The 20,417-nt window shown below is 39.3% G+C and overlaps 1 protein-coding gene across 1 annotated transcript in view; it reads right to left on the bottom strand.

Moving 5' to 3' along the window:
* Positions 1-2,794: 2,794 nt before the first annotated feature.
* INTS7 (integrator complex subunit 7) overlaps positions 2,795-20,417 on the bottom strand; it is a 92,845-nt gene continuing 75,222 nt past the window's right edge. Inside the window, exons 16-20 of the mRNA XM_047839955.1 lie at positions 20,091-20,159; positions 12,674-12,806; positions 8,895-8,993; positions 7,429-7,614; positions 2,795-4,342 (exon numbers count right to left, since the gene is read on the bottom strand). Of these exons, the coding sequence (XP_047695911.1) occupies positions 4,055-4,342; positions 7,429-7,614; positions 8,895-8,993; positions 12,674-12,806; positions 20,091-20,159 (775 nt within the window). The 3' untranslated portion in view covers positions 2,795-4,054. The remainder of the gene's footprint in view (positions 4,343-7,428; positions 7,615-8,894; positions 8,994-12,673; positions 12,807-20,090; positions 20,160-20,417) is intronic.

Below are 20,417 nucleotides of genomic sequence, written 5' to 3'. Positions count from 1 at the left end.
AAGGGTTAACTACAGAAAGAACAGGGCTGGGTATCTGAGCAGCACAGTATTCCTAGGAGCAAAGCACACCCACGAACCCCGAGTACCTTCCTTGTCGTTTACAGTCTTCCATGTGAAACCTTCAGGACATCAAAAAATTCCAATGTAGACAGACCTCTTATCTAGAAATCTATTTAAGAGTTATCTAGGCCCTAAGGGAATAGAGAATTTTATTTCTTCGCACTCTTGCACGGTCCCAATTCTGCAGGCAGTAGCCATGTGAGGCTCTTTAAATTTAACTGAACTAAAAGCAAATAAAAGATTCAGTCACAGTAGCCATATTTTAGATGTTCAATAACTACATATGGCTAGTGGCTATATTGGAAGGCCAGACTTAGAACATTTCCCTCATCACGGAACCTTCTATCGGACAAGCGCTGCATATATGCTACATACCAAGCGGCAGGATCCTCTCACTCCCAATGCTGGCCAGTGTTGGCACAGAAAGACCAAGGGACGAATCTAAGGATCCATGGCAAGGGAGTCTTACAAATACAACTCAAACTGGCATCTCTGGGACTCTCGTCTGGGCATCTTGGTTTCTTCTTCTAGGAACTATACCACAAGGTGAAAAGTCACTTAGTGCCTCTAGCTGCAAATTACCTGCCACCTTGGTTAGTCTGTGCTAGAAAGGTCATTATCACAAGACCTCTTAGGTCAAGCTGGAATATAACAGTACTTTAATCTCTAAATCGTCAATATACTATTGCTGTCACCATTGAAGACAATCAGCAGCTTTGGAAAGTATTTTCATGATCTTCTTCATACATGTCTTTAAATATTTTAATTAATAGGATTTATAGTATTGGTTGTAGACAGGAATTCCGTTTTGTTTGGGTCAACATTATTTTGTTATTACCCCACATACCCAAATTGAGAATGTGGGAAGATAAGCTTAAATGTGTGTTTAGTAGCAGAGGAAGGTAACTTTTATTATGAATAAATAACATGCTAAGAATAAGAATTGATCTAACACTGTGAAAAACAGTATTTGGGAGGGTATAATAATAGAAGTAACAATGCTAGTGAACCTGTATATCTGCTTACTATATGCTAGGGTTATTCTAATTGCTTTCCTATACTACGTCTGTGTTAACTCACTTAATCCTCACACCTATCCCATGAAGCACTATTAAACTTCTCAATTTTAGGAGTAAGGAAACTGAGGCAGAGAGATATCAAGTATCAAGTAGCCTCTGCAAGGTCACAAAGTTAGGTACGTAGGATTTGGACCCAGACAGTGTAGCTCCAAAGGCTGTGCTCCGACCCCCCAGGTTATAATGCAAAATGACTAAACACAGAAAAATCAGCCCTGTCTTCCCTAGAATCGATCAGCCAATACCCCTTTTTATCCATCTTTGTAAATTCACAGAACACGCTCACTTCACAATCAGTATACATGTATCTTTCGTTCCTTCATCTTTCTTTTTCATTTATAATTATAGTGTAGAAATTATAAACACAATTTCCCCTTACTTCAAATAATTGCTTAACAGTTGATGCCAGAAATGCAGTAGACATGATACCCAACATAAAATCAGAATTCTAACCCTGGGTCTAACGGACACACTCAATTAAAATAGCCTTTTTTGCGTCACAGAGTTATTTTCATACTTTGAACTATTTGGATTTGTTTTTATTAATAATTCCTACAGTGCACCAAATCAAAGAGTTTATAACTACAGCTATCAAAAGCTGGTCTTTTAAGAACATAAAATTTGGGGGGCACCTGGGTGGCTCAGTCGGTTGAGCGTCTGACTCCACCTCAGGTCATGATCTCACGGTTTTTGAGTTCGAGCCCCACATCGGGCCTTGTGCTGATAGCTTGGAGCCTGGAGCTGCCTCGAATTCTGTGTCTCCCTCTCTCTCTGCCCCTCCCCTGTTCGTGTCCTGTCTCTCTCTCTCTCAAAAAAAACAATAAACGGTTTAAAAAAAAAAAAGAACATAAAAATTGGGCAGGTCTCAAGGGAACTGGGGAGGGCTGGCGGCTTACAAGATTTGCCTCTTGAGAATTCTGCTTCAAAACAGTACCAGAAACCTGACAGTGACATTATAAAATTTCATTCTGAAAATAGACAATTAAAAAAAAAATTCTCCCCTAATTTAAGAGTCTTTTTTTTTTTTTGGTCTTTTAGTCTTTCAGTCACCTGATAAAAACTCTAGATTGACTTGAAGAGATCCAGTCTAATTCAGTCATTTTAGAGACAAGGAAACTAGCCTAGAGAGATTGAGTAACTTGCCCAAGGTAACTCAGCTAATTCATCAGAGCTAAAAGGACAACCTGTGCTTGCTGGGTCAGCTCTTTCCACGCCTGGCAGGTCAAGGGGTTCGTAGCCTCCTCCACATCCCTCTGGCGGTTCTTCCTAAGGCCTGTGCCCTCAGATGCTATCACAACTGTGCACACTGTGCACTGTGTACAATGGGGCTGAACATAAAGGGATGCCATCCACAGTCAACACTGGAGATTCGTACATTTTGCCATGATGTTCTGGCTGGCCAATGGCGAAGAGGGACAATAGCTCACCCGAGCCCGGCAATCTCAGAGTGACCCGAATCGCCAATCACTTCTCATCCCTGGAGGCAACATGACAAGGGAAAAAGAAATACCAACTCATTTTTTTTTTCTTTGAGCCAATGTTGACTTTAAAGGGAAAAAAAGTGCAAAACACAAACAAAGAAAATGGGAGATTTATTTAAAAAGGGAACCTCTATGAGGGTTGATGGGGGATGGGAGGGAGGGGAGGGTGGGTGATAGGTATTGAAGAGGGCACCTTTTGGGATGAGCAATGGGTGTTATATGGAAACCAATTTGACAATAAACTTCATATATTGAAAAAAAAAGAAAAAGAAAAATAAATAAATAAATAAAAAGGGAACCTCTAGGGAAGGTGCCCAGCTCTATCTCGGGAACTGCTTCCAGCCCAACTGCCCCACACACGTCATGAACATGCACAACCCTACGATCCCTGATGTTTGGAAACCATGATCCCAAGCACTGAATGATCCCAAACCGAGAACGAACAGGTAAAATACATCTAGTATACTGTGTTAAGACAAGAAAGTTTATTATTATTATATTTTATATAATGGTTTTCAACCAGTATTGAGATAGAAAAAAAGGGATTTTCTGGCTAACCAGAAAATTTCTATTCCCTGAGCATCCCAACTAATTGAGGTTGTGCTATAGATTGTTTTTTCTAGACAATCAAGTCTAGCATTACATAACTTAAGAAGAAACCAAACCAATCAAAAGATCTGCCCTCCTAATTTAAAAGATTAAGATATTACATGTGAGTGATTTTTTTCACTCTTGGAAATAATGTAAAAAGTCTATAATATAAACAAATATTAGAAAACACAAATGATTACTTGCCAATCTTTGTAACTGTTAGCTGGTTTTGGGGGGGGTCAATTAAATACTAAAACAATAAATTAAGATTGCTTTAGCATAGAGAAATATAGGTGAATAGTTGAAATAATGTAGCAGGATGTTTCAATTCTGCTAGACTGCTTCCTCTCAAAATCCAGAAAACTGGATGTTTCAGGGGACACATTGAAGTCAGTCTAGGGGAGAACTCAGTTTCTACTCCCATAGACTCCTCCGTACCAACTAGTCAGCACTTCCCAATGCCTAGCTCAGAATGAGAGGTCTGTGCCAGGTAGTGAGTGATGTGTTTTGGTGGAGAAATCAGTCAAATATATGAATTCAGTGATCCCAACACATGACTTTTCTTGAAAGAAAGAAAGGCTCAGCAACAGAAAAACAATGAAAATGTCAAACAGAAGATAAAGGACATGGTTTGAGAAGGAACAAGGGGAAAGCGTCTTTCTGGCTAGGAATCCAATTATTTCTCAAATTAAATTTTTAAAGAAAAACCAACTCTTTTTTTTCATTATAGAAACCAATGAATAGATGGACTCCACATTCTTTTATATCTTAATCCATATGAAAAATCAAATTATTTTTGCCCATTTGATCAATTCCTGTAAAGTCTGTAGTGCATTCATCATGTGGCTAAAACCGTGAGTAGGCATTTCGTTGTTGCTGCTGTTGTAATGGTTGTTGGGCCTGCTGTTGTTGTAGGCGAATTTGCTGGGAATAAGGGTCTTCCAGGGATTTTACAAATATGGTAGTTCTGGGACCCGTCTTCCATACAATACCATTGGCATCTTTCACAGAAGATTCCACTGTAATGTTGTGTGTTCCCAGGATAGCAAAGTTCAACAGAAATTGAGTACTGAAGTAATCATTATGAGGTTCAACCCTCTGCTCCATCTCATTGGTCATATTGTCAATGGGTATCTGGAACGAAAAAATTGTTAAATAATAGTAATAGCTAATACGTACTGAATGCTTACTGTGAGGTAGGCCCTGTACTAAGCGCTTACTTAATCCCTGCAAACAACCAAGAGGTGTAGGTACTATTATTATCCTTGTTTTACAGATAAAAACACTGAGGCAGAGAGGTTAAGTCATTTCTCCAAGGTCACACAGCTAATGAGTAGTGGAACTGGCATCTGAACCAAGGCAGGTGAACTCCAGAGTCTACACTCTTTATCACTAAGTGATACTACCTCCTCACTACCAGAACAAGCTCCCGGAGCCTGTCTCGACCCCTTGATATGCTGCCTTTCCTCCTTGTGAAGGAGCTCAGGACACGCCTCTTCAAAACAATGCTGCTTTGGCACATTGATTCTTTTCAACTAAAGGCACTTGTGAAACAGAGGATGTAGGAAGGGTCTCTGACCTTGCCATTTTTACCTAAAACAGGCCATAAAACCTCCCATGAGAAAGGTGCCTTCTCTGTACCAAGAGAAGGAGAACATCCTTATCACCAGAGACTGGGAATCAAGGTTGAAATGCACGGACTGCCGCCCCATCTCTCTCCCAGTCACTCCCCACCTCTTTACTGCCCATTTGTCTTAAGTCTCCACAAATTTACTGTTTGTCTAAAAGTTACATAAGCTTTCTGCTCTGGTCACTTCTCTGGGTTTCCATTGTCTGTGAAGACTCCCATGTATGTGTACAATTCTAACAAACTTGTATGCTTTTCTCCTGTTAATGTGCCTTAATGTTAGTTTAATCGTAGGCCCAGCCGGAGACCTTAAGAGGGTGGAAGAGAATATCCCCCTCTTACACTTGCTTACCCAACCCCAACTCTGATTCCCATCTTTCTTTAGTCTGTAAAGAGAAATTATGAAGAAACAGGGTAAAATCACCTGTTTCAGGGAATTTAAAATCTAAGAGACTGAAAAAGAACATAACTCTAAGTAAATACAAGTTAGGGTTCCTCCTCCTAGCCAGTCTGATTTTGTATTACTTAATACAATCAACCCTCCCTCTTTAAAACAAATTAACTTTATAACTTGTACAGTGCTCATTTAATAATCAGTGTCTTGTTCAGATGGGCACCACAATATATTCTAAAACACAGATTTATGGGCTTGTTCACTTATGTAGCTTGACACTCATGCCTTTGTCCTTCAAAGAACAGAGTAACACTTGCTGGTATACCCTGACCTGTACCTAAGATTGAAGTATATTAAGAGAGACACTTATTCTGAGAATGCATACACAGGTAACCTTAATGAATATTTGGCCAGATTGTTCTACATTTATGTGTGTGTTTCTGTTGTATAATTAATGATATAAATGTGCCCTGAAGCTTTGTGACTCAGGGAACAGGTTAATCTTTCCGTAACAGCAATGGAATGAAGTCACTGACCAATTCAAGATCTTAGATTTATAAGCCCGGTTTTGTTTGTTTGCACAACTTCTATAGGGGTTTTATGTCCCTAAACAACATGCCTACCAAACAAGAACTTCCTTAAAAGGACCAGAAATAAGCCAAGGCAACCTGATCGCTCTGAATGGATGATGCATTTCAAGTTGAGAACTCAATGCATGTAACACAACAGAGCAATCCTGTCCTATATAACTTATATCAGCTTCCAGGCATTAAGCAATGCCTCCAGAGGTAAGTCAATAAGCAGAAGACTGGTTTGAAGGTTTTTTTCTTAGGAGTGGAAATCATATGCAAGGAACAATAAGAATCATCATTACTGTTCTCTCAAACTCAAAGTGAGGAGACAGCTGTTGAAAGGGGTAAGTTAACTATGTAAATTTTCACTAGGATCTTCTGTGACAATAGGGATCACCCACGAACATAGCAGTTGTACTCCAAATACAGTAAATGATTTTTTTTTTCATCATTCATCAAATATTTGCTACATAAGGCACCATTCTCCGTGTTGTGGGAGTCAGAGAGGAAGAGAAGAGAATGAAGGCTGAGCCATATCAGAGTGGGCAAAGAAGGAGGAGAAAGTTACCAAAGAAAGTAAAAACGGTCTAAGCCACACCTTCTCTTGGGTTTTTAGCCTAAAACCACCAAAGAGAATAAAATGCTCTCTTTTTATATTTCTACTAATACTCCTTTCCTTGCTATGGAGCTCAGTTCAAGCGTGCCCACAATAAACCCGGATACAACCAATGTGGGCATCTGAACAACTCCGTCCCTACAACTGTGTACTTGTTCCCTTGTTCCATTTACTGTGAATAAACCATCAAGGAACCAGAAAGAGATGTCCACAGAAAGGAACACTCTGCATTTGGAATACTGGTATTCCATGGTACTCAGCATCCCGGTCTCGGCTAACAAAGCAAGCACGATTTTTGGTTACCTACCTCGTGATTTCTCAAAGCAGCCAATTCCTAGGGTTACACCCTTAAGGAAAGATTTTACTTTATCTGACCATGCCTGTCAATGTTGTATAGCCTTTTGGGGGGAAAATGCTAAAATTCCCTTAAAATAGAGAAAAATAATTCGATGTGTGCTTTTTGGGGGAAAGGGAGCACTTATTCCCTCAGTCCTGAGGTTTCCCTCCATGTGGAGGGACTTTTCATTAGATGGGCAGTATTGGTCTCCAGGGAAGGAGGTAAATCCTACTGATGGGGAGTTTCTGGGTAGGAACTGAGCATGGGGAGCTAAGATCTTCTCTTTGCCTTCTCTGGGACTCAGCGCGCTCCTTCCTACCGTCAGTTTTACAGGGGCAGGCTCTTGTGTGTGCGGGCTGAGGCTGGTGGGAAAATTCAGTGGTACAAAGCTAGAAGTCCCTGTTGCCAGATACCTGAGCGGGGTTTCCCGACAGCTATAATAATAAAACTCGTATTTGATTACTGTCTGCCTGGATGTTTCTCCATCAGCTGGCTCAGGCAGGGAAAAGAGAAGTGCTGTTCACGAGCCCCCTCAAGCCTCAGAATGTACTTTTAACTTGTGTCCGTATCTCATCTGTTAGGAGGTGTAACTGCAGTCTGCTTAACACTAGAAAACTTCCATTAATGTAAGTTGATAAAATCCACATCATAACTCTGCCTCTTTTCTAAATTACCTTGTAGTCTTGTCCAGATTTACTCTGTAGTGTAGAGGAAACATTCAGACAGACGGACTGAATTTTGCGGAAGAGTCCTGGTTTTGATCCATGTTGAACCACTCCCTCTACCTTTAGTGCCAGCTGCTGGTTATTCTGGACGGCGATGGGCTCTGCAGGGTTCCGGGGGGACGGCGACAGAGCAAGCTAGAATACCAACATTAAAATAAATGCTAACAAGCAAGAGCAAGCTCTCTTCTGACAGACAAGTTTGTGCTAATTATTATTTATAGGTTACAACGTTACACATACAACTAACGACCTGGCTATGCCAGGACAACCAGGCAGATGTACCTTTAAGGTCAAGGGTTCCTTCTCCTAATGCTTCCTTTTAAATACCACTGTGTTTTCTACGTCAAACCCCAGTTCTGTGTGAGGGTAAAAGAGGATTAGAAAAAAGTGAAGGCACTATTCTTGCCCATTTCTGGGGTGGGGCCTTTCTTTGACAAGGAACCAATTCCAGTACAGAAATGCATCATGTAAATTTTCATATCTAGAGGCTGTCCTCCGGTCTTTCATAATTTTAAATACACTAAATTCAAAGGCAAACGTACTTAATATTCTAGGATTACACATACAATCAAGTCACAATGGTATAAAAGTCAATTTTAAACCTCTCATTAGAGTAGTTTTTTATTTAAAAACATATTTAAAATCCCCAAGACACTTAAACTACCGAAAGCCCAAATTCTGCTAAACGAAGAGATGGAAGAAATTGGGTCTTTCTGATAATGTTGAGCATTGCCTCAATCAACCCTGCACACATCTTACCTAAGGTAATCAATTTTCCTTACTATTCACGTCATTCTGAAATGCAACCCAAAACATTCGAATGGATATGCAAAGTGCACGGAAGACATTTACTGCCAGGGATAACCTAGAAAACCTCTTGCGGGTGACAGTTTTCCTCCTTTCCCAAAAATTCCATTCTCTGAATCAAAAATACATTTTTGAATGTTGACTGGCTTACATATTTTCAAATACTAGCTCTTCTCATTGGCCAGCTCCTCAAAACTGGATATTCACAGACAAAAGTGCCCTGGAGGTAGGACTGGTGATGTTTTATTGGACCTGATTTATTCTGGGTCTGGAAAGTCCAATCACACATGGACTCAGCTCAAGATCCTTGTAGGTGACTATCATGAAACCTCTCAAATTATTCTTGGAGACAAGGGACAGAGCTCCAGGTACCCAAACACCCGTCTCGCTGCATCTGGCACTGACAGGTCACACGGGAGAGGGTTTAATCCCCAAATCCCGTTCCTTTCACCAAACCACTCAGTAAAGGGAGAAGAAATTCACAACTAAAGACTGTAAGTTTCATCAAAACCAAAGGTAAGATCCTGAAGCAGAGCTCTATCCCACATATTCTTCAAAAGATAACTGGGTTTTTAACCAGTATTAACCTCTATTCTTGCTATTATTACCTTGATGCTGGTAGACTGCAGTTTCTGGAAAAAATATCTCTGAAATGAAAGAGGAACTTTCAGCAAGGAAATGATGGCATTGCAGAGGCATGCTGTATGCTGGGGGGAAGAAAAGAAACTAAGTCAAATAAAAATAAATTTCCAAATTTCATCAACAAATGGTACTTTACGGAAGAAGTTTAAAAAGTAGAAATGGTTGGGGCACCTGGGTGGCTCAGTTGGTTAAGCGTCCGACTTTGGCTCAGGTCATGATCTCGCGATCTGTGAGTTCAAGCCCCGCGTCGGGCTCTGTGCTGACAGCTCAGAGCCTGGAGTCTGCTTCGGATTCTGTGTTTCCCTCTCTCTCTCTCTCTCTCTCTGCCCCTCCCCCACTCATGCTCTGTCTCTTTCCATCTCTCAAAAATGAATAAACATTAAAAAAAAATTTTTTTTAAGTACAAATGGTCCTATGATTATTGCAAAGGTACATACCTATCAGGAAATAGGCATAACACCCAAATGTTTGCCAAATCTCTCATGTCAAGGAATACAATTGCAGATTTTTACTTTACTTTGAAGTATATTCGATAAAATAAAAAGTAAATGTAGAAGAAAATCCTCAAGGCAAAATAATGCACAAACTTTGCATTTCCATAGCATTTAGAGCTATTAGATATATTATTATATAATGATTTTAGTTACTACAACATAGAGTAACTATTGTATGTTAAAGTAGGATAAAGAAAATATGGTAAAGAAGCCAGAGCAGTATATTGATGTCCGAGGCCAGACCGCAAATCCCACGAACCCTGACGTCCTCATTCTTCCATCCCATCTCCATCTCCATCTCCACATGGTGGCTTCCCTGTCCCTATAGCCCCAGAGTGAGCAATGGGGGAAACTTATACTGGAATTCAGATGAAGAATGACAATACAGTCCAACTCTATGGAATTCCGAAATTTTAATAGAATACTTTATTTCAAATATCTATTTCACAAATTTAACTGAGTTTTGAAAATCCCAGCATAGCTGAAGAGAATCACTACAGTGAATCCTTTGAGTCTTAGTAAGAGGAGCCACACAACTAGAACTTAAAAGAGTTCTGAGATATTATATGTATGTATATATGTACGTATGTATGTATGTATGTATGTATGTATTTAAAACCACTTTATTGAGGTATGACCGACATACAAAAAACTTTACGTATTTAATGTATCCAACTTGGTGAGTTTGGAGATGAGCATACAACTGTGACACCGTCAAAGATACTGCAAAGATCACCCAGTCTAATCCTCAATTCTGCTGATAACACAGGTCACCCAGACAGGTAATGGGACAAGCTGGGACTAGAACCTGGGTTCCTTGACTCTTAGTTCAGTGATTTGTTTTCTATTTCACCAATGGTTTGCAAACTTAAGAGAAAAAAAATTACAGCACCATCAGAACACTTGTAACTTGAGGTGACCTAGAACTGCTCCTGTTGGTGTACCCTCCCCTCCCCTCCTCAGTCTACTTCCCCACCAGTGGCCTGAAGTTGCAAGCCACTCTACTGTGCTGTCTGCCCTTCTGAGCTGCTGATTCCAAGCACAGTGCCACCTAGTTGCCTATGTTTGTGAACAATTTTAAACAGCTGGGCATTAAGGCTCTAGGCCAGAAGAATCCACTCCTTATTGGTTTCAGGCTGTTGAACATTTCGTGCCCAAGAGACTCCTAATACAAATGCCAGGTCTATTACTTGAGAAAACCACAACACAGATTCAAACACATTGGGTCTATTTCTTCAGGTTTAACTGCTAAGGCAACATTATTCACCTTCCTGCAACAAGGAATCTGGGAAGCACTTGCAGGGACATCCTACTGGTGGTGGAAGTCTGATGCCAACAGTATTTTAGGAGAGAAACCTCTTTAAAGGCTGGACTTAGGGGACCCAAGTGCCCTCAGGCTGTTCTGGGGCAAAAAGGCACCATTCTCTCTTTTAAAAGAATGGAGGCAGATTTTGCAATTCCCCATATGGAGAGTGTGGAGTGCCTCTGAGGCCGATGGCCCCTTGGTTACATGTGCATAGGTGTGTTAGGAGCAGATTACCATTATAGTTAACAGTCTGGAAATATGGAGGCACACAGTGTAGTTAGTAAGCCAGAAGGAGGACTAGCATAGCACCAACACGCTCTTCTTTGTTGAGTCTGATACTTTACATCCTTTGTATTTTTTTTTAAAGTTTATTTGAGAGAGAGAGAGAGAGAGAGAGAGAGAGAGAGAGAGAGAGAGAGGGCATGTGCAAGAGTAGGGGAAGGGGCAGAGAGAGACTCCCAAGCTGTGGGGCTTGAACACACGAACCGTGAGAGCATGACCCAAGCTGAAACCAAGAGTCGGATGCTCAACCGAATGAACCACCCAGGTGCCTCCAGCCTTTATATTTTTTGACATCTAATCAATGTCTTGCATGGATGTGTGTATTTCCTTCAAAGAGAATCTTTACTCTGTCCCTTAGCAACCAAGTCTCTGTCAAACAACCACCCAGGTCAATTCAACTCAGCAAATACGTACTGACGATCTTATGTCAGGGAATGTATCTGTCTGAAAATCTAACTCTTCAACAACATATCTTACCAATTTCTTCTTAAACACCTGACAACGGGTGAGAGTACAGAGCGAGAAGAGCGGGAGCCAGAAAAGAGCTACAGGGAATGTCAGCATCTAATGGGTGGCCAGGGCAAGGGAAACTCTCCAAGGTATAAGGTCACAGATGGGGTGTTATGGGCTGAATGTGTGGCTTCCCCAAACTCCTGCATTGAAGCCCTATCTCCCAATATGTTGGTAATTGGAGGCACGGCTTTTGGGAGGGTATGAGGGTTGGATGAGGTCATGAGGATGGGGCCCCATGATGCAATTAGTGTCCTTACAAGAAAAAAAGAGACCAGAGCTCCCTTTCTCTTCCACGTGTGAGGGCACAGTGAGAAGGTGGCTGTCCACAAGCCAGCAAGAGGGTTGTCACCAGGAACCAAACTGGCTGCCACCTTTGTTCTGGACTTTCCAGCCCCGACAACCATGAGAGAGAAGTGCCTGTTGTTTAAGCCAGCCTGTCTACAGGTATTTTGATACAGGAGCCTGAGCCGACTAAGACACTTGGGGAATGGCCAGACAGGGAGGAGAAAATCTGGGTGAGGGTGTGTCAGTCTGTCCTGTGATGGAGGAAACTGAAGGAAGAGGAAGAGCTGAACAGGGCCAAAGGCAATAGATTCAGCAGGCTAAAAGGACATCAGTGGCATCATCTGGCAGGAAGTGATTCACTGCCTTGTAGATGACAAGCACAGTTCTTTCTGTTTCAATTGGCCAGTGGTTCTCAACCCTGGTGGCAGGACAAAATCAATCACCTGGGAGCTTTTTATAAATACTAATGCCTGGGCCTCAACTGCAGAGATTCAAAGTTACTTGGTTTGGAGTGGGGCCTGGGTAGTGATTTATTTTTTTAAAAAAACTCCCAAAGTGATTCTAACGTGTAGCCAGGGTTGAGAACTATTGCAACTTCAGTTCAATTGTTAAAAGGAAAAAAAAAAGTGCATTCTGGTAGAGCAGATTTGACACATTAACGTAACTCTATAGCAGTGAGAGATGTGCTAAGTGCTCCATGGATTAGCTCATTTCATCCTCACAGCAATTATTAACCCTTACAAAATAGGCACAGCAGAAAACAGGCAGAGAGGGGAATTCGATGAATTCACATGGTTAGTAAGTGTTGGATAAAAACCCACTTCTATCTATGTAATGAAAACTCAATAAAACAAATGTCACTTGCCATGTAAGAAACAGGGGTATATTTCCGATTGAGTGATTCCACTTCCTCCAAGACATGATTATACACAGACATCATTCTCCTCTCATATTCACTGTCAGCATGGGCCGCTCCAGTAGATCCGTATTCCTGGAAACTGAGGTCAAATTCGTATCAATTAATCAACCAAAATAGTCACTACTTCAATGTCTACATGTGTCAGGCACTTTGCACATGTTCTCATTTAATTTGTAAAATAACGACGTAGGCACGGTTGTTTCCATTTTACAGGTGGGGGGAAACTGAGGCTTGGAGAGGTTAAGTAATAAGCCTGGAATTCAAACCCAGACCTGACTTCAAATTCTGTAAGTCTAATCACTTTGGTGTTAGGTAGTAGAAAAATGTTTAAACCCTGTCTGTGCCATGAGGGGAAGGAGACCTAAGACATTTGAAAAGGTAATTATCCATAAGTGCCAAATAACCAGTGAAGATCTATAAATAACAGATCAGCACATGGAGAGAGGGGAGGAATGCCACAGAAGAGACAGGTCCTGAGCAAATTAGCAGGTGAGCAGGATGGAGATGTGGAGAGGTGGAAGTGTGGAGGGCATTTGTGGCTGTGGAAACGGCATGGATCCACAGCATGGATGTGAAAGGCACAGGCATGTTCAGGGGAGAGCTAGTATATAGAGCATGCTGGAAAGTTTTACCGAGATTCCTTCTTTCTTCCTCTACTGCCTCAGACCTAAAAGTGTTTTTGAAAGTCTTCCTAAGTGAAAAAAGAAAGCAAACCTTTTGTATTCCAACTAAACTTCAAGGGGGTTATTTGAAAATGCAACATAGGTAATTCAGCCACACTGGGCATAACACTGTTCTTATTATTCCCTTATTATCCTTTTTAAAAAACGTTTGTTTAGAGAGAAAGTGTGAGCATGCGAGTGAGCAGGGGAGGGGCAGAGACAGAGAGAGGTAGAGAATCCCAAGCAGGCTCCATGCTGTCAGCACAGAGCCCAACATGGGACTCAATGTCACAAACCGTAAGATCATGACCTGAGCCAAAACTAAGAGTCAGACACTCAACTCACGGAGCCACCCAGGCGCCCCTCTCTTATTATCCTCTTAACATCAAGTGGTGTGTTAAAGGCATAACTAAAGCACTTCCCTTAGGTACTTTATACAGGTTATTTCAGTTAACCACCACAACCACTCTAGGAGACAGGCATCACAAGTTACCTATAATTCATGCATATGCAGCTCAATGTGATGAAATCACATGCATATATTTATACAGCTAGGAGTGAATGACAAGGGATTCATGTTCGTACTGGCCTGGCTCCAAAGCTTTGTTTCCTGCTCTGTACTATTTCTTAAGTTCCAATAAGACAAGAACTGAACCTCATTTATAGGACTTTAAGGAAAACTATACACACAAAGCATAAAGAAACTAAAGTCTTTTATGGAGTTACCTGCTACCAAAAGGGTCTAAATTCAGAATATACTACTCTACCTCCTACTAAAGCATTCATTTACTTAAGAAATAAATTTCATTAAGTTGAAGGACCTTGGTACCTTTGTCAAAAATCAAATGATCACATATGTGAGTGGTCTCTCCATTCTACCATCAAACAAATATCATATAGTCTTAATTACTATAGCTTCATAGTAAGACTTGAAATGTTTATTAAGCCCTCCGCTTCAGCTTTTCTCCTTTATTATGGAATATGGTAAATTACACCGTTTGGTCTTCTGTTGTTAACCTGGTATTCCTGGGATAAAACCTACTTAGTTCTGATGCATTATCTTTTGTATATTGCTGGATTCAATCTGTACATGTCTTGTTAAAAGTTTTTGTGTCTGTGTTCATGAAAACTGTTATTCCCTTATGGCTTTTAATAGCTGTAGGACTTGGTCTGGTGTTCTTGATTTCTGGTATCGGTAATTTGTGTTCCTTTACCACTCAGACTAACTGGTTTTATCAGTTTCATTGTCTTTTCTAAGAGCCAGCTTTTGGTTTCATTGATTTTCTCCACTATTTATTTCTAATTCATTTATCAGTGCTCATATTTTTGTTACTTCTTTCCTTCAAATTATTTTGAGTTTAATTTGCTTTCTTCTTGTAGCATCAGATAAGGTAGAAACTTAGATCACTGATTTTAAACTTTTTATGTTATATAAAAACATTTAAAGCTGTCAATTTCCCTCTAGGCTCTGCATTCGCTGCATCCCACAAGTTTTGATATGTGTTCTCATTTTCATCCTGTTTTAACATATTTTCTAATTTTTCTTCTGATTTCTTGACCAGTTAGGTTATTCAGAAGTCTTATTTAATATTTAAATGTGTGGGGATTTTCTGGAGACCGTTTTTGTTAGTCAATTCTAACTTAATTGTCAGATATCATATTCTGTATGATTTCAACGCTTTTAAAAGTTCATTGAGATTTGTTTTCTAGCCCAGTGTATGGCTTATCTCATTAAATGTTCCAAATGCACTTGAAAAGAACATATACGCTGCTGTTGGTACATGTCAATTAGGTCAAGATGATTGATAGTGTTGTTCAAGTCTTCTACATCCTAAGAAATTTTCTGACAAGCTGTTCTTTAATTACTCACAGAGGAAGTGTTGAAAACTTGATAATTGTGGATTTATTTCTCCTTTCAGTTCTGCCAGTTTTTGCTTCATATGTTTCTTTGTACATATTTAGAATTATGTCTTCTTGATGGATGGATTCCTTTATTATGATGAAATGTACCTTGTACTGAGGTCTATTTTGTATGATATTAATATGGTCACTTCAGCTTTTAGAGTTTCAGGATATATACTTTTCTGTCCTTATGTTTACTTTTATCTGTGTCTTTATAATGGGTTACTTGTGGTGAGCAGACAGTTGGGTTTGCTTTTGTATTCAGTAGGGTAATCTCTGATTTTATTTAGAGTGAGACTACATTTACTGTAATAACTGGTATGATTGGGTTTATGGCTACCATCTTGTAATTTGTTTTCTACTTTTCCATCTGTTCATGGTTTCTTTTTATCCTGTCTTCCCCATCTTCTTTTGGATTAACTGGGTTTGTTTCTGTTGTGGTTTTTAGTATTTCATTTTATCTCATCTCCCGGCTTGTTTTATTTTTTAGTGGTTGCTCAAGAGTTTATTCGTCCTTAGTTGATCACAAGTTATCTTCAAATAATTTTCTATATGCTACTTCATGTAAAACATAAAAATCATACAGCAATCCCCTCCCTGTCATGTCTTATTTCCTACATTTTACTTCCACATGTTATAAACTCCCATAGTTATTATTGTTTTGAATGATCAACACTTTAAAAAAATGAAAGAAGTCTTTTATATTTAGTGACATATTTACCATTTTCAGTGCCCTTCACTCTGTTTTGTAGCTCTAAGTTTACAGTGGAAATGGTTTCTCTTCAGCCTGAAGAACTTAACATTTCTAGTAGTGCACATCTGGTGGTAACAAGTTTTCTCAGATTTTGTCTGGAAAGGCCTTTATTTAGTCTTAATTACTGAAGGGTAATTCTTACTGAATATAGAATACTGGGTTACCTTTTTCACTTTCATAACTTTAACGATGTTCTAATTGTCTTCTGGCTTGCATTATTTCTGATGAGAAATCAGTGGATTTCTGATCTTTCTTCCCTTCTATGCACTCCCTTTCTCCATTTAAATTTTTTCTCTTCATCATTGGTTTTCAGCAATTTGATTACAATGTATGGCTTGTTATGGTTTTGTTTACCTTACTTGTGGTTTGTTAAGCTTCTTGAATCTGTGGGTTTACATTTTTAATTAAACATTAAAAAACTTCAGCCATTTAAATATTTCCCTTTCCTTCATTCCCCTCTTTCTAGGATTTGTGGTTGCATGTATATATTAGTACAAATGATACTGTTCCACAGGCTAGTTTTGACTCTGTTGTGTTTCAGGCTGTTTCTTATTTCACTGTCCGGTCTGGGTAGTTTTTATTGTTATGTCTTCCAAGTTCACTGAACTTTTCTCTTGCAATATCGAATGTACCATTAAACCTAACCCAAAGTTGAATTCTATATCCATCAAAATTATCTTTCAAAAATAAAGGCAAAATCAAGATACTGTATTTTTTAGCTCTAGAAATTCCATTTGGTCCTTTTTACATCTTTAATTTTTCTCCTAATTATGTTATCTTTTACCTTTAAACCTCTGAAAATATTAGTAATAGCTATTCTAGAGTCCAACTCTGTAAATTCCATCATCTGTCATTTGTTGAGTCTTTTTCCTAAATGACTTAATTTTCTCCTGGTTATGTCACATTTTCCTGCTTCCTCTCATGTCTACTAATTCTTGATCTGATGCTACAAGTGTGGATTTTATACTGTTGAACTTTTTATTTTATTGTCTTTAGAGAATGTTAAATTTTGTTTTGGTAGACAGTCAAGTTACTTGTATATAATCCTGATTCATTTAAAGCTTATCTGAAAGACTGCTCTAGACTTAGTTTAGCCCTACTGCTAAGGTGGTGTGACCCTTCTGGTGTTTCTTCTGAACGCTTTCAGTGTTCAATAAGGTCTCTCCATTTGGCTAGGTGGAACTCAAAACATTTCTCAGACATGTGTGAACTCTAGGAATTGTTCAGCTTATAACTTCTGGTCATCATTCTTCCCCCAGTAGTTGTTTTTTGCCTGGCCTTGTGCAGTTTCCCTTACATATGTGTATCTTAGTACACATATGCTAATCTTCAGCCAAAGAATCACAGCCTATGACATTTCTGGAGCTCTTTCCCTGGAAAGCTGCTTTCTCTCCCCTGTATTCTGTCCTGCAAGTTCTAGCTTCTTCTGGTTCCCTGAACCCTGATTCCTATCTCTTCAACTAAGCAAGACCACTGTGTTCTGCTGAGTGCCTCCAGGGAAAAGAAATGAAAGACTATGGTAGGGTTTACCTTATTTGTGTCCCTTCACCAAGGGATGACATTCCTGAATTTCCTATTGTCCAATGTCTGTAAACAGTTAACTGTTTACAGTTTTACATAAAACTTTTATGTTTTATCCAGGTTTTATTTGTTCGCAGTAAAAGGAAAAGTCCAGTCTATTTATTCTGTTATAGCCAGGAACTGTTCGCTTATCTTTTAGGCAGTAACATAAAGATTAAGTGCAAAGGACTCATTACAAATAAAAAGTCAGAATAGAAAAATGCAATGAACCACCATCTCAAAATATTTATTCTTGATAATTCTAAAAAGTTGGAATGAGGTAGACAATTCATAATTATAAACATCTACCCTGTCATAATCCATATTTACTGTTATTGGTTCAGGCACTATATTAGGTGCTAGAGATACAAAGCTGAATAGTAAGACAAGATGCCTTCTTCCAAAAAAGCTTCTAGGCTATGAAAAAGACACATTTTTGTAAAAACTACAGTGAAATACCAATCTTATGCCTCCTTTTCTTGAGTTTTTTTTTTTTTTAATTAACTTTTAAGTTTATATCCAAGTGAGTTAGCATGTAGGGCAATAATGATTTCAAGAGTAGATTCCAGTGATTCATCCCCTATGTATAACACCCAGTGCTCATCCCAACAAGGGTCTTCCTTAATGTCCCTTGCCCCATTTAGCCCATCCCCCCACCCACAACCCCTCTGGCAACCCTCAGTTTGCTCTCCATATTTAAGAGTCTCTTCTGTTTTGTCCCCCCCCTTTTTATATTATTTTTGCTTCCTTATTTTCATCTGTTTTGTATCTTAAATTCCACATATGAAGTCATATGATATCTGTCTTTCTCTCATTTTGCTTAGGATAATACCTTCTAGTTCCATCCACGTAGTTGCAAATGGTAAGATTCATTCTTTTTGATTGTTGAATAATACTCCATTGTATATATATACCATACCTTCTTTACCTATTCATCAGTCGATGGGCATTTGGGCTTTTTCCATACTTTGGCTATTGTCGATAGTGCTGCTATGAACATTAGGGTGCATGTGTCCCTTCAAAACAGCACACCTGTATCCCTTGGATAAATACCTAGTAGAGCAATTGCTGGTCACAGGGTAGTTCTATTTTTAATTTTTTGAGGAACCTCCATACTGATTTCCAGAGTGGCTGTGCCAGTTTGCATTCCCACCAGCAGTGCAAAAGAGGTCCTTTTGAGGTTCTTTTTTCACTGCAAGTCCTTCTTTACTTGGAAGGCACAGAATATATAATATCGAGAACAGAAGTTTTAGGAGGAAGCCACTCTTAGCAGTTGTATACTATTGAGAATGAAACCCAAAGAACCCTCCTTCAAGGTACAAGCTTTCTTTTCCAACTTTTCCCTGCTATGAAGGGCAGAGGCTAGGAGAACTGGTTTGGAGAGTGAGAGGGGGCGGAGAAGAGTAAGAAAGAGAGTAGCAGCATGAGTAAGCTGGGTGAATAACTCCCTTCACCCCATCCCTGCTGACAGTGCACTCAATCTCTCTGTTAAAAAGTCAATCAAGAGAAAAACATGCCTATCATACCAGTCAACAGTACAATGATATCTGGGTGCTAAGAAGTAAAATGAGTATGGCACAATAAAAAATGGTGTGATGTGAGTCTTGAATCAGCAATTAATTGGCAAAGACTCTGTAAAGTACATGAAAGTGTAAGCACACTTTGAAACTTAAAAGGAAGGGGTTTGTTTTTTTAAAAACAAGCACTGCAGGTCTGAAGGGAAAATGAACACTGGTGAGAACAGGATAAAAGGAAAAATAAGCAAATATTAGTATGTTATGAAAATATTAAAATGGATCAGATGAATGGGGAAAAAGATAGCCAAGCGGCCTAGTCTAGGAGTAGGCAGAATTTTAAGACAGAAGCAAGGACTTTGCTATTGTCCGGAAAGGAAATGGTGAGTGAATGCTTCAGGGTAGAGAAATTTTACCCTGCTTTGTTGATTGTATTCTTTGAGAAAGCTGACCCTGGAAATTAGATTGGAAATTACAGACACCTGAAAATGCACATTCCAAAACCGAATAGTATAATGGGAAAAAAACAAAAAAACAAACAAAAAAACCAGTGGAACATTCCTGAATAATTAGTTAATGGAAGAGGAGAGAAGAATATTAATGAAGCAAAAATAGGAATATCTTTTTGTTTAGGAAACCAAAGAATAAAAATGTCAAGCTTAATTATATTATTAACCCAGTTTTCCATACCAAAATTTAGTTACAGTATACAAGAAGAAAAGATTCAAATTTCAAAGAATTTCTTCTTCGTTATTTTTCCAGGTCAGTGTTTTAAAAATAGGAGGCAGGAGGTAAATAAACAATGGAGTCGGAAAATCCACGTTTTGTCAATAGCTGTAACCTCAGGTAAATACTGGAGAAGTCCCTGTTCTTTGTTCTTCTGTAAAACCTCTTCCAAAACACTGTTGTGATGACTAGGTAAGATAACATATTTGAAAATGTACTTCAATGTAAACTATTATTAGAAATACCTTGCTGATTCTGGATCCAAAATGAGGGCTTCTATTGCATGAGATATCAATAAACAGCTCTGCTGCTGTCTGGATGGACGTTAAGGTTATACATGAAAAGAGAGAAATCCACATAGACTTTATATTCTCTGAAGTTCAAGTTGAGATGAGGACCACATTTTAAGTGAAGGCAACAATAATGTTATCAAATCAAATAGTTTGGGACTCTATTTTTCCCCCTTTTATTGTTTATAATAGTGACTCTCACATTCTGTTCCAGGAAGAGTACTTCAGAGGCTGCCTAATGTGGGGGTGGGGTAGGGGGTGGGAACCAAGCAACAGGCCCTG

Source organism: Prionailurus viverrinus, chromosome F1 (assembly GCF_022837055.1).
Source record: "Prionailurus viverrinus isolate Anna chromosome F1, UM_Priviv_1.0, whole genome shotgun sequence".
Taxonomy (NCBI): Eukaryota; Metazoa; Chordata; class Mammalia; order Carnivora; family Felidae; genus Prionailurus; species Prionailurus viverrinus.
The sequence above is the reverse complement of the archived record's forward strand: the minus strand, read 5'-3'. Positions and strand labels throughout refer to the sequence as shown.